Genomic DNA, 14,509 nt, shown 5'->3' on the forward strand with positions numbered 1-14,509 from the left:
GCACTACACTTGTTTACAAGAGGGTCCACCTTGTTCAATTCATCAAAACATTTAAAGACGTACAAATAGAGTAAGACACTTCTATACAGCCAAAGAACATAACAGGAATTCAGAGGTAAAAAGGGAAAAGAAACATGAGTCTAGCTATTTAAATGTTAACTTAAAACGGCTTGCTATACTGTCACAAGACAGTGACTCACAAACGTAGGCTATGTTCTTTATTCTGGAACATATCCAACAATTAAGCCATCATTGCCACAAAAAGACTGCGGGGAATCCCGGGGATGTACATTGAGTACAGAGAGTACAGTAATGCCTTTGATGTTCCTCGGGGTTGTCCACACTCCACAGGGGTTGTCCCAGGGTTGTCCCCTTAAAAAATAAAAAATAAATAAAAATACATCCATGGTTTCACCACAAGATGGGGTGAAAGTAACCACAATATCATTGTTTTCCTTCTATATCTTTGACATAAACTGTCAAAAACTGTACCCCACATTACTCGCGAGAATCATCAATACGATGGGAAAACAACATGATTGTATTAATATTGTTTAGAAAACACACCTTCTCACACACCAACCATGCAAATAAAAATAATAGACTTGGCTGCGATAATTGAATTCGAACAGAGCGCTTAAATTGGTTGTTTGACGTCAGCGGTCGATACCAAATGGCCAGGCTCCTGCGAGCTCAGCGAACACAACACTGCAGGAATACAGGCGCCTTAGGAATGGTGAATGCCTCGCTACAGCAGCTCCGTTCACTTTAGTTTCTGGATTTTTCACCGATACGCGATTGCGTCCTCACCGCCATGCAGATTTTGGCAAAAGGAGACATTCGAGCCTTTTATTAACACCCCTAAAATATTGCACGTGACACAGACCCACTGTTATGGCTGATCAGGATACTGTCTAAAAATTACAGTATATCCGATGAGTGCTTCCGCATTGGCTGATGTCGAGCTGTCATTGCGGGAGAATGAATAACGCGAAATGTAGCTCATTCTTTCAGCAGCCAAGGAGACGCACGCGGATTATACAATGCATCTATGTGGTGGGCTTTATGGTAAGTGACAACATGATGTGTGTGTGTACGTTGCTTCCATGCTGATTGACTAGATAGAATAAGACTAAGTTGTGCAATGCGTTCAGTCGTGCTATCATAACTCATTAGACATTATTTGAAGTTTGTTTATTTGTAGTACAGTAAGTACACTGTTATATGTTTGCAACAAAGAGGAGGCAGGTTTTCATGAGGACTCAGACATCAGAGCAGAGGTGCATGACACATATTGGACATATTGTCTCCATATCATTAAGTAGAACTTTATTACAAACGTGAGCATGCATTTGTTTAAATAATATTCTTAGCGAGGTCGATGACTCATATGTCACATGTGTCCTCCAACTTGACAGTACAGTTGAACAGGGTGGTGCAATCTGTAAAGCAAACATGCATTAAGATACTGTAGTAAAAAATCATATTAATTTATCACATAAAAGAGGGAGTCTAACCTGGACACGAAGATTGTGTCTAGCTTGAACGCAGAGGTACAATTTTTACCAACATTCAAGTGTACTAGTCCTCCTCCTTTTCCCCCTACAATGTATTTTTGGTGAAGATAGATATTGCTGAGTCTAAATACTGTACTTTGCCACAAATACCCAGTCCACTCGACAGGATATAGGCTTGTAGGTCTGCTATTTTTGCAGAATGTTTGCCACATAAATTCTGTGAAGATTCAGAATATGGATGCTAGGGTGCAAGTGGTTAATGGGCAATGAGCAACTGTGTGACTAAATCAAATCTTTGGAATGACTTGCAAAGATAACCGGTTTAGTGTTGTGTTATTGTTTTGATTGGATCTGGACACATTGTGTAAGTTGACATAATATTTGTTTTTGTGCAAAATTCTGCCCAAGAATTTCTAGTGCTCTGTAAATTTATACCAGGGACAGTATATGGTAGAATTTGTATTGGGTTGACTAGTATGACTACTAGCTCAATTTAGCCAACCGCCCCATGCATTATTGATGATTTGATCTGCCCTGTTTCTCTACAGGACTTATTTGGGGTGAGCATGATCATCCCTCTGTTGAGCCATCACGTGAAGGCCCTCGGAGCCAGTCCCACGGTGGCTGGGATTGTAGGTGGGTGTCCCATTGCATCCGTATAAACTGTAATCTATGATTAATAATACAGTTAATACTGATATGATAGGAGGTCTAAATGATCAGTTGCGTTTGGAATACATTTTAGAACACTGAGCGAAGACAATGCTCCTTATTTCACCACCTCTCTCTGTCATGTGCTCCAAAACCGTTTATAAGCTTACAGGCTTCATATTATTTTGTACTTGAAATTGCATTGAAATAGTCTCATTGCTTATTATATAAATATATACATGTGTGTGTGTGTGTGTGTGTGTGTGTGTGTGTGTGTGTGTGTGTGTGTGTGTGTGTGTGTGTGTGTGTGTGTGTGTGTGTGTGTGTGTGTGCGTGTGTGTGTGTAGACGCAGTATTTACTGTATAAATTGTGCTCAGAGTTCTTAGGTGCCCACTGTCCTTTGTCAATAAGTATAAAGCCACTAATGTATTAGTCATGACAACATAGTAAAATCCTGTTAATTTAAGTCTAAAGAGTGTAAAAAAAAGAATGGGTCCACTTGAGTCTAAGTTAAGAGATAACAAATGTTTGTACTGTGTATAATGGGTAATGTTAGTTCTGTGTATTTGAATACCAACTAACGGTAAACTTTTTATTGCAGGATCTACGTATGGGGTCTTACAGTTGTTCTCTAGCACAATAGTTGTAAGTATCGACTATTTTATTTAAAAAAAACAAATCCTGCCTGAAATAACCCAGATGTCTAAGCAAATGCTAATTCTTTTTGCCCTGGTGAGCCGGTTGGTTGGCTCGCCTGAATTCCATGTCTGGAATGTCAAGGAAACAATAAACAGTGTCGGTAACACTGGCAGCCTTAAGTTTAATTTTGGTGTCACAAAATAATCCCAGCCTCCCCATATTGATCAAATGACAAAGGTTGACCTTGAGAAACAGAATATACTCTTTTATGATATTCCAATTTTATATTATTGTTATTTTGCCTCCACAGATTCACAATTTCCATTTATCTGAAAGGTCAACGGTTTTGGTGATGCACAGCCATGTCTCGTTAAACCATTAACGAGGCAATTAACATCATCAGATTCCTCTGAAACCAAGATGTTCTTTAGCTCTACAGTATTACATGGCTTCTAAAGAGACAGATTCTCAGAGCTCCCCAACTTACTTCCCCTCTGCCTGTGACTACAGAAATTGGTTTAACCCAGTTTGGGCGGGAACCCCTTTTGGTGTTTTAAACATTATGTTATAATTTAGCTATTGGAAAATAGCAGATCTACAAGCTCAGAGTGGCGCGCTATGAACTTGTAGGTCTGCTATTTTTGAAAAATCGTTAAAATGTGCCTCAAATCTTTCCGAAAATTGTCATGATTTAGAAAACATTTTCTTTTAAATTTCGACGTCAGCCCTAAATGGTTTAAATCTTAGGGGTCATGCGACAAATTAAAGAGAGAAGGAGTCAGTTGTGCGCAGACTGGAAGGGAAGGACGGCGTGAACAGCCAGGTCTCTATGTTAATCCCCGCAGGCTACATCCAAAACATAGCAAATTCAATTGGTCCTAATTTCATTATATCATCAGTATGTGTGTGTGTGTGATTGTGTGTGTGTGTGTACGCACACTCGCGCGTGTGTGATATCTGTACATAATAGACCATTGGAGGCGCCTGGGCAGCTTGGTTGAGAGAGTGAAAGTTTAGGATTCCTCAGGTTTTCTGGTCACCTGATCATATTCACATGGTTTAGCCTCAGGGACTGAGAACAGAACACAAACTAATTGTCCACTCATTGCAGGGCGGGATTGGGTCAAAATTTGGCCCAGACTGCCCACCACAACCGGCCAGCAGATAGCGGATACTCTACCGCCCCGCTCTGTCGAGGCACACACAAACAAACAAGCCCTAATACCACCACCTTTATACTGAAAAACAGTTTTTTTCCCGTTGTCAAACATAGGGCTATGGATAAACTTTGCTTTGTTCTCTCAATCATTTATAGCGAACTGAACAGAGAGGTTTGGGTTCAATACCACTCCCTTAAATGTTTTATTGTGAATACAATACAAATTGCTTAGAAAATAGTTCATGCCTAGGCAGTGTAAAAATGAGCATCTTGTTTTAATGTTTCCCAATCAATGGAATAATTGACTGACGCTATCCATGTTGTAGTGTTGAGGGGGGTACATAATAAGATAATTCTTGTTAGGAACAGACAAGTGTGAGGGCAATCTGGCCATTTTGAGATATCTTGGGTTCAAGTGGAAATGTTTGCGATGCGTTAGGCTATTTTCTGTGTGCGATTAAAGGGATAATTCACCCCCAAAATTACTTTATTTTCCTATCGATTACTACTCGCCCCATGGTTTTGTCCCATACAGTACATCACAGTCTGACCACATGAAGTCCGAGATCTGCTTTAGAGCCACGCTGTACTGTTGCGTCGTACTGAGTTCAAAGTTTATCTAAAGTCCAATAAACAGGCTGTAAACATAAGTCATGGGACCTTAAGAAATGGCATATTTTAGTGATTACCACCGGGATACATATGCCAAAATGAATGGGTCCGCGTGATATGAATATGAACAGCAGATGACCAGGGGCGGCGGCCTTATGGATCTGGAGGCCCGTTTCAAGACCAAATATGACAATATTTGGTGGAAAAACTACACTACGGGCACCATTTTAAATTAAAAATCACCATAACATAGCTGGCCAACATCCTAAACACATTTCTTTCACAAACATTTGAATACTTTCAAACATGTTGTGCTTGTGCATCGTCCTCTCATTTGAAAGTGTTTTAACTCATATTGATACAAATAGTTTTGACTGTTCAATATCGTGCGCAGCCATTACTCTCGACAATTATGCAGCAACAACAACTACTCTCCTCATCCGGTCGTCCCTTCACAATAAAGTGTCTCCCCTTTACCTCCCAATGCCACACATTTGAACAGGAAATAGGTGTAACGTAACAGCGTGGGAGAGAGCAAGCTTAAGGCAGCGAGTGAGCGATAGACGGGGCGAGAGGGCCTCTGTGCAAGGGTCTGAGACCCCTAAAGGGTGGAGGCCTGTTCCAATTGAAACATAGCTAAGGCCTCCTATGCAGATGGCATGGATAAAAGCAGATACGACCTGTTATATCACAAATTCGGATTCGATCATATCAGTCCGTTGGTCGGGGTGGCCCCTCGAAGCACAGGCCAGCGCTGCCATGTCTGTCCTGGAGAGCTCTGACGTGTCTTTACTTTTTCAGACACCTGGTCCTATATAATCTTTCTGTCTCTCTGTGACCTTGCTAAGCACAGTTAGGGCTCCATTTTCGTCACCGCTAAACCCCTTATCCCTAAACGTCTTCGCCTTTTTTTGAAAAACATTTTTTAATAGAACTAGCCAATCTACATTGACACGTTGTGAGCTTGTAGACTGGCCATTTTAACTATTTAAAAATGTTTTGCAAAATAGTAAAAAAAGTTTAGGGATAAGGGGTTTAGCAGTTACGAAAATGGAGCCCCTAGGGCTCCATTTAACCAGCCTTCTAGTACCTTGATAGGGTAATGGTACTGTAACTGCTTTAAAGGTCTACTTTATCTCATCAGTACCTCATGTGGATCCTGAGATCTACATGATTCTATTTGTGCCCAGCCTTGTCTGTTTGTGTGAACACAAACACGATGATTTGATTGGCCGATCACCCCATAGCAATGATTTGATTGGCTCAGGGAAGTACATATTAAGGCTAAAAAGTGAGGGCAGATAAGTGAAGGCGCCCAAAGTGATTGGCCGGAATGACTGATTTGTGATGATTTGATTGGCTGAGCACGGAATGTGATGTAAGAGCGCCCCGCCCCAAGAAGCGGCCCCGATGCAACGTATCGAGACCCCTGCCCGGGCGACCACCCCCCCCATACCCAAAGGGCAAACAAGCCCCCACCCCAAAGCAGAGCACCCACTAGGGAATAATGCTGCCATATAAAATATCTACGGTTGGCATGGAAAACCTCCAAGTACTGTGGCAGACAATGTTGGTCCAATATGATCTAAATAAGGGTCCCAAATTTTGTAGATAGTGTCCAATTTAGAATGTAATGTATTAACAAGGAATACAGTCCATTATAATGTTATGCCATGATGGAGCAACATCCTTGATCCAAAACAAAAGAATATTTTTCCTAGCAGCAAACGTTAATAAGTTGAATAACCTCTTATGTTTGACATCAATAACATGATCATCTGGGAGACCAAGTAAAAGACACAACGGGTTTAAATCGATTGGGACACCAAAAATAACAGAGAGTTCTGATACAATGTCATACCAATAGTTCTGAAGCTTCACACAGGACCAAAGACTGAACGTAATTACCAATCTCTATCTTGCATTTAAAGCAAAATGGGGACACACTGACATCCATTTTATTCTTGAGAGCAGGAGTTATATGTATACGATGTAATATTCTGAACTGGATGGATTTAGTTCGGTTACAAACTGAAATCTGTTTTGCGTAGGCCCACATATCTGCCCAGTCCTCATCATGAATAGAGACTTCCAGGTCTTTTTCCCAGGACTGCTTAGTCATCTGAGAGGATATAGATGAGTAGGAATTCAATACGTCACAGAAAATTAAAATTTGTTTCTTGGAAAATTGCAAAGAGAGGGCTCGTTCTACCTGTTAAGCGGAACTATTGGTTACAAGTGAAGTGTCCTCAGTAATAAAATGTCTAATTTGTAAATACCTGAAGAATTCAGATTTTGGCAACCCATGACGCTGCTGCAATTGTGTGAAAGACATCAAGGTCTGGCCATCAAACAGGTCTCCAAGTTTGGTAATGCCCTTCTCATGCCAAGTTGGCCTTGAACAGTGTCTCATAAGCAGGTGACCGTCATACATTGTTAGTTTGAAGATCTGTTCTTTTGTTCGAGTCAGTCTTCTTGGGGCATTGATAGCTGGCATAAGGGCATTATTGCACCGTATGATTGCTATAGGCCTGGAAATGGGGTCAAATAGTAAAATACTTTGGAAAAGTTATAGAAAAGTTTTGAAAATTCATTGTTAAAAAATGTGTGGCGACCCTGTAGTTTGCTAACTTTTCTCCTGCACAGGTATTTCAGCTGAGATTCACGAGGGAGATCTAATGAGGCTAAACCATAAAGTATATAAAAGGATAGAGACTGAACTGGCGCGAAGCTCCGCCCCCCCAGCTATTCATGTCAGTGGAAGTTGCTCAGTGGCGTTTTGAAGCACCCGGAAGACTGCCGGAAGTACCGTCTCAGAACGTCTACTTCCGCATTTGACCACCACATTTTGGTGGTCAAATGCGGAAGTGCAACCGAGCGCTCAATGTTAAAGCCCAGCTGCACGGGGTTTCCCGGTCATGAATCCACGGGTCCGCCTGTAGTCCCTCCTCCTACCACTAGGGCCCAGAGCTTCAACGTTGAATAGCCTCACTGGCCCCTTGGGCTAAACACCTCTCCAAATATCAAAATATAGTGGAGAACATCAACGTTTTGTTCCACTGAGCTGTATTTGATCTCCTGCATGCGTGTGATTGGCAGGGCAGCTGGAGTGATGTAGTCGGAAGGCGGTACTCTCTGTTGACCTGTCTGCTGCTGAGTACTCTGGGCTACGGTCTGCTGGGGATGTCCACCAGCATCGCTTTCTTTGTCCTCGCTCGCATTCCCGTTGGTAAGTTTACAGTTTACAATTTAGGGCGACTGTGGCTCAGGAGGTAGAGCAGGTCGTCCAATGATCCATGGGTCGGCGGTTCGAATCCCGGCTCCTCCTGTCTACATGTCGAAGTGTCCTTGGGCAAGACACTGAACCCCAAATTGCTCCCGATGTGCTGGTTGGTACCTTGCATGGCTTCCGTCGCCATCGGTGTATGAATGTGTGTGTGAATGGGTGAATGTAATGCACAATCTATGTAAAGTGCCTTGGATAAAGGCGCTATATAAATGCACCATTTACCATTTAGGCTCTTAATCCAGAGCGATTTACAGTAGGCAAGAACAACACATGGTGGTAATGCATCAAATAACCGGAGATGGGTTTATAACCGGAGATGGGTTTCTCACTCATCACTGTAGACTTTATGAGAAGGTTGGTTGGCCATCATTGGCTATGAGACGAGAACAGCATTGCACTGTTTTTTATCTATAAAGCCTTACTTAAGAAATTACCTAATTATCTTTGCAGTCTATTACAGCCTAAAGCAATAGAGGGTATGCGCGTGACATCATCGTACCTGGAAGTTATGCGGGAACGCCCACTGAGTGGCAAAAAACGACTTTCTGGCCTTGACAGCCCATTCATCCAAACAGAAAAGTCCTGTCTGATTGCATTAAACAATGTTAAACTCGCCAACATTGCAGTTGTACGAAAAGCTTGAATTATCCTCTTTCTATCTGCAAAGTTTTTGTTTCATAAAAATCCACCATAGAAACGTTATGAGCTACTTTCTGTCAAGAAATGCCCTGCATTTGATTATTTGTGTCAGAGTTTGGAAGTGCTTGTTTTCAATAACACAACATTTTGCTGCCTCCTGCATTATGTGACATTTAGAAACAGGTGGTACGCAGGACGGTTGAGTGATTTCCAACGAGCACTTCCAAACTCCAACACCCCATGCCACTCAGTCTAGATGAGGGGGGCGTGTCCTGATGGGAAAATCATGCCTGTGCATACTCTCTATAGGCCATCATCACACCCGTTCTCAAGACTATTTTCTATTAGAAATTCCTGATATTAATTCTGAACTGGGGTAAGACTGCCTTTCAATACTATGCCCCCATACATGGAACTGTCTACAACCAGTCTTAAAACTGAAGAACTTGATTCCACTTGGATCGATTTAAATGTCTTGTATGGGATCATTTGACATATAGCTGTACTTGTTCAATATGAATTGTTTATTTTATTATATTTTTTCTTGTAATGTATCTGTGTTCAAATGTTTGTTATGTACAGTGTAATCAGGGCGTCATTGTAAAAGAGAGCTGGTTCCCTGAATAAATAAAGGTGAAAGAAAAGAAAAGAAGAATACATAGGAATAGTCCTCGAGAATCATAAGCAAGCTAAGAACCTAGCATCTAACAGTAGAATATCTGTATAGAGCGTTGCAGTCCCGCCCCCTCGAGAGACCCGGAAAAGAAATCCCCGTTAATTTTCCTCATAGACTTTTCAGAAAGTATTTATTTAAAGACGTTTACGCCGCGGACAAAGCCAACTCTTGTCGTGACAAATCATGACAACAAACACAACTTTTCGGGCCAAACAAAGAATTAGAAAGTAGAAAAAAACGTCCGGTTACAACACTTTTTTTGTTTTTCTTCTTTGTAATTATTTGTTTGGTCCAAAATATTGTGTGTTGTCGTGATTTGTCACGACAAGAGTTGGCTTCGTACGATGCTTAAAAGGTCTTTAAATAAATACGTTTTGAAATGTCTATGGGAAAAATGCATTGGGATTCATTTCCTGGGCCTGGCGTCGTCATGAAACGGGGCGGGACTGCGACGCTCTATAGTGAAGCCAGTGATGCTAATAGGGTGGACTTTACATCCCAAAACGCAGATTATTGATAATGGACCATCTGTGGACCTTTCTGGGGGTCCCATGGACGCACTACTGTACTCGGCACTGTACTGTAATTTGGTGCCATTTAATTTACTTCATGTTTTCATTTGCTTTGCACTGTTGTTTGCATAACTCTTTGCAATTGTCGGATTTAGAATTGTGTTAATTTCTTTCAGATACATTTTCTACATGAATATAACTCTATTATAACCATATAAGATGCAATGGGAGTGCAATTTGTAAAAATGACAAAATATGACTCGTAACGTCGTTGAAGCGGGACTCGTAAAATGTCCATGGGATCCATCTAAAAGACCACCATTACATTGAAAACCTATTTTCATCACTGTGAAGCTATGAGTTGTAGACATAGCACTCTTTAGTGTATTACACTAAAGAGTGGTATGTCTACATAGGTTACGGTGTAACTGTTATACCACATGGTGAGGAGCAAGTGAAACGGAATAATATAGACTTAAGTGCAGGTAGCTTAAAGCAGTGGTTCTCAAAGTGGTGTCTGGGGACCCCCAGGGGCCCTTGGGAGGTTCTAGGCCGGTCTCCAGCTAAATGGGGAGCAGTTTAAACCAGCCCTATGGTGAACAGATCTGCTATTTGCACAACTGACCGGACTCTGACCAAGTACGGACCCCTTGGGGACCCCATTTATCTACGTACACTGTGTATAGGATTTAAATGGTTAAGGACATCAGCTGCTTACACAACACTGACTGTATTGAGTCAAGTATTGACATGGTGGAATTTGACTTGAGGTGTTACCTTTTCATTAATTTACAATTAGAAATACTGCAATGTGTACATAAAGCAGTAATTGCAGTACAATGCTACCCATTAAATAAGAAAAGACATGAGAGTGCACACAGAGCAGAGCTCGGTATCAATAATCCGATTCCGCTTATGTCGACTCTTTTCTCTCACCAGGGCTGTTCAAGCATTCCTTGTCCATATGCAGAGCTCTGCTGTCTGACCTGGTGTCTGAAAAAGAGCGCCCTCTGGTGATGGGACACTTCAATGCAGCGTCCAGCGTGGGCTTCATCCTGGGCCCTGTGGTCGGCGGCTACCTCACTGAGCACGAGGGAGGCTTCTATACGTCCTCCTTCACCTGCGCAGCCATCTTCCTCCTTAACGCAGGTGAGAAAGACAAAAGGTCAGAGAGAGAGAGAGAGAGAGAGAGAGAGAAATAAAACCGTGTGCTTGAGATGTTTTAACCCATTTAGGCCTGACGTCGACATTTAAAAAAAACCTTTCTGTATCAGTGGTTCTCAATATTTCATGTCAAGGACCCCAAAAATTATATGTAATTGGCCGCCGACCCCCATCTGAAAATATGTTGTTCCAGACCCCCCCAGAAGCAAGGATTTGAGTTAAAAATATATATTCGCTACGAGCTTGTAGATCTGCTATTTTTCAATAGCTAAAGTATAACATAATGCTTATATAACACCAAAAGGGGTTCCCGCTCCAAAATGGATTATTTTTTTAATATAAAGTATATTTATTGGTTTTAACAAATTTAAGGACAACAAACAGACATTACACAACAAGAACATAATAACAAACAACAAAAGAAAAGAAAAACAGCTCAGACACAACACTATTATAAATAAAAAGATTGAATATACAAAGACATGGCAAGAACAATGAACCATAATGACAATAAGTGGCTTTTGAATTTTGATAGACTCCCATTCAGGAAATACATCCATACAGTATATAAATACATATATTAAAAAGGCAGACAATACAGTTATCATAGGCACCAAATCATTACAATAAGAGCAGACCCATGCATACGCCCCCCCCCCCCCATAATTTTCCTAGCAGCAAACGTTAATAAGTTGAACAACCTCTTATGTTTGACATCAATAACATGATCATCTGGGAGACCAAGTAAAAGACACAACGGGTTTAAATCGATTGGGACACCAAAAATAACAGAGTTCTGATACAATGTCATACCAATAGTTCTGAAGCTTCACACAGGACCAAAGACAGTGAACGTAATTACCAATCTCTGTCTTGCATTTAAAGCAAAATGGGGACGCACTGACATCCATTTTACTCTTGAGAGCAGGAGTTATATGTATACGATATTATATTCTGAACTGGATGGATTTAGTTCGGTTACAAACTGAAATCTGTTTTGCATAGGCCCACATATCTGCCCAGTCCTCATCATGAATAGAGACGTCGATGTCTTTTTCCCAGGACTGCTTAGTCATCTGAGAGGATATAGATGAGTAGGAATTCAATACGTCACAGAAAATTGAAATTTGTTTCTTGGAAAATTGCAAAGAGAGGGCTCGTTCTACCTGTTAAGCGGAACTATTGGTTACAAGTGAAGTGTCCTCAGTAATAAAATGTCTAATTTGTAAATACCTGAAGAATTCAGATTTTGGCAACCCACGACGCTGCTGCAATTGTGTGAAAGACATCAAGGTCTGGCCATCAAACAGGTCTCCAAGTTTCCAAAATGGGTTTTAATCACTGGTGTTTATTTTTGTTCCATCCAGGCCTGGTGTGGATGCTGCCCTGGAGCGAGACACTCGTTTACCGCACCGACGCCAACTCCAACAGAAGCACCGCCAAGGCCTGCAACAACGACGACAACAACATCAACAACTCTGCGTACCACAACTGTTCCCACGAAAACAACCACCATCCGTCGGCGACGACGGAGACGACGGCGCCGCGAAAGAGAGCTCCGGCGGCCGGGGGCATCAGCTGGGGGGAGGTGTCCTTACTCCAGCCCGCCTGGAGGCAGCTGTCCTCGGTGGTCTCGAAGATCCACATGGTGGCCTCCTCGGACATGTGGGACCTGTTCCTGGTGCGGCTGCTCATGGCCATCGCCATCATGCTCTACTACAGCAACTTCTCCCTGGCCATGGAGGAGCGCTTCTCCCTGAAGCCCAAGGTGACGGGCTACCTGATCAGCTACAGCAGCACCCTGGGCGCGCTGGCCGGGTTCCTGGTGGGTCCCGTGACGCAGCTGTACGCCGACAACATGTCGGGCCTGCTCCTGCACTCCACGATGCTCACGTGTCTGCTCATTTTTTTGTACGCCGCCGCGCCCAGCTTCTGGCAGGTGCTGCTCAGCTCCACCTTCTTCGCCATCTCCACCACCATCGGACGCACCTGCATCACGGACCTGGAGCTGCAGAGAGGGGGGGTCCAGGCCAGCGGGACCCTGATCGGAGCCGGCCAGTCCGTGACGGCGGTGGGTCGCGTGCTGGCACCTCTCCTCTCGGGCCTGGCCCAGGAGTTCAGCCCCTGCGGGCCTCCGAGCCTGGGCGTGCTCCTGGCGCTCGCCGCCGTAGGTTTACTACTTATTAGGATCCCCAAGTGGGACGGGAGGGGGAAGTCAAAATTAGCCAAACTGAGAAACGTAGAGTGAACAGGATAGATATAGAGAATTCTAATGTTTTGAAAGGAGTCCAGCGATGGGGACTACTCTCTCCGGATACGATCGTTTTTTTTTGCTGGAGTGTGTTGTTGTTTCATTGATGCGATTCTGGGTTTACGTCAGGCCAGCCTCACCTGAAGATAGTGCAACATCACAGGGGCCAAAAGAGCTGGTCATCACTGGAATTGCAAGCCCTCCTGTCCGGAAAGAGAGGATTTAGAAACACAAAGTACAGCACTGATAAAGACGAGACCTGCCACTGTGGGCCCAAACAGGTTCGGTCTAGACTGTATCGCCCGTTAATTGTGGGTACGACACTGTATACGTTTTTTTTAAATATAAGAACAATGCAGAAATGATCTTATTTACCATATCATCTATAACCACTATGCAGTCCAAAATGTCCCTGACTTTTGGACTTTCTTTATTGTTACTTGATGCACTATATGTCCCAGAATACACTACTTCTGTTTCATCATTGTCACAGGAAGCGGAAAGGGACCCTCTTTGATGTTACAAAGAGCAATATTTAGACTACATGAATTGACCTCAGGATGTCAGATGGTAGTTTTGGAGTTGCCACATTGGTAATCTAACTCCGTTCTACCTTTACGCCACTCATTTCTGCCACTGGCAGTGTTCCCATAGTGGTAATAGAGCCTTATAAATTTGTATACTAGTGTTTTTAGTCTTTTTACTTCTATATTTGAACAGATTTAGATGATCTTTCAAATTTGATTGTTAATTTATCCATGAGGTATACATGGGGGATTTAGGAAAAATCTATTTGCGTCCTGAATTAGCCGTGAATTATGCAATTACACACACGGCCATAATAGTACAAACTAAAATGTGCAGATTAATGTACAGAAGTGCTTCAATTCGTAAATTCAGACCCAGAATTAATGGAAGGAAGTCACAGTGAATAAAGTTTTATATGAAACCTTAACGTGTGTATATTAGTTACTGGGTTGTCAACTTTTGACTTTGCTGGAGTACATTTTTCATGGCCTGTATCTATTGCAGATGTGCCAAAAGAAATTGATTGTGATCCTGCAATCTGCATAGAAAAATAGCCTTATTTAATAAAGAATATTAAATGGAATTGGCCTGGACATAAGAAAAACAAACAGATTCGTGGAAGGCTATTTGAGATCCATCTATTCGCCATTACAAAAGGCAGAAATTGAGGGGGAAAAACATTACAATTTAAATCTATCGAGAAATAATTCACTATTTTAGCAGTTTTTATTTTATCAAGAGATTATGGGCTCCATTTTCGTCACCGCTAAACCCCTTATCCCTAAACTTCTTTGCTTTTTTTTACGATTTTGCAATTTTTTTTTGAATAGTTAAAATGGCCAGTCTACAAGCTCACAACGTGTCAATGTAG

At 42.2% G+C, this 14,509-nt stretch overlaps 1 protein-coding gene across 1 annotated transcript; it reads left to right on the plus strand.

Annotated features, from left to right (window-relative positions):
• Positions 1–686: 686 nt before the first annotated feature.
• Positions 687–14,367, plus strand: mfsd9 (major facilitator superfamily domain containing 9). The gene is made up of 6 exons (XM_079517564.1): positions 687–1,068; positions 2,066–2,153; positions 2,771–2,814; positions 7,679–7,808; positions 10,635–10,844; positions 12,227–14,367. The coding sequence occupies exons 1-6, from the start codon at positions 958–960 to the stop codon at positions 13,105–13,107; spliced, it is 1,464 nt and encodes a 487-aa protein (XP_079373690.1). The 5' UTR covers positions 687–957; the 3' UTR covers positions 13,108–14,367.
• The last annotated feature ends 142 nt before the right edge of the window (positions 14,368–14,509 follow it).

The sequence above is a fragment of the Electrona antarctica genome, assembly GCF_951216825.1.
Source record: "Electrona antarctica genome assembly, chromosome: 13".
In the NCBI taxonomy this organism is placed as follows: domain Eukaryota; kingdom Metazoa; phylum Chordata; class Actinopteri; order Myctophiformes; family Myctophidae; genus Electrona; species Electrona antarctica.

Coding starts and splice junctions, on each gene's coding strand:
- mfsd9 (XM_079517564.1), top strand. CDS start 958: ATGTCGAGCTGTCATTGCGGGAGAATGAATAACGCGAAATGTAGCTCA. Junction 7,809..10,634: donor CCTCGCTCGCATTCCCGTTG/GTAAGTTTACAG, acceptor TTCTCTCACCAG/GGCTGTTCAAGCATTCCTTG. Junction 10,845..12,226: donor CATCTTCCTCCTTAACGCAG/GTGAGAAAGACA, acceptor TGTTCCATCCAG/GCCTGGTGTGGATGCTGCCC.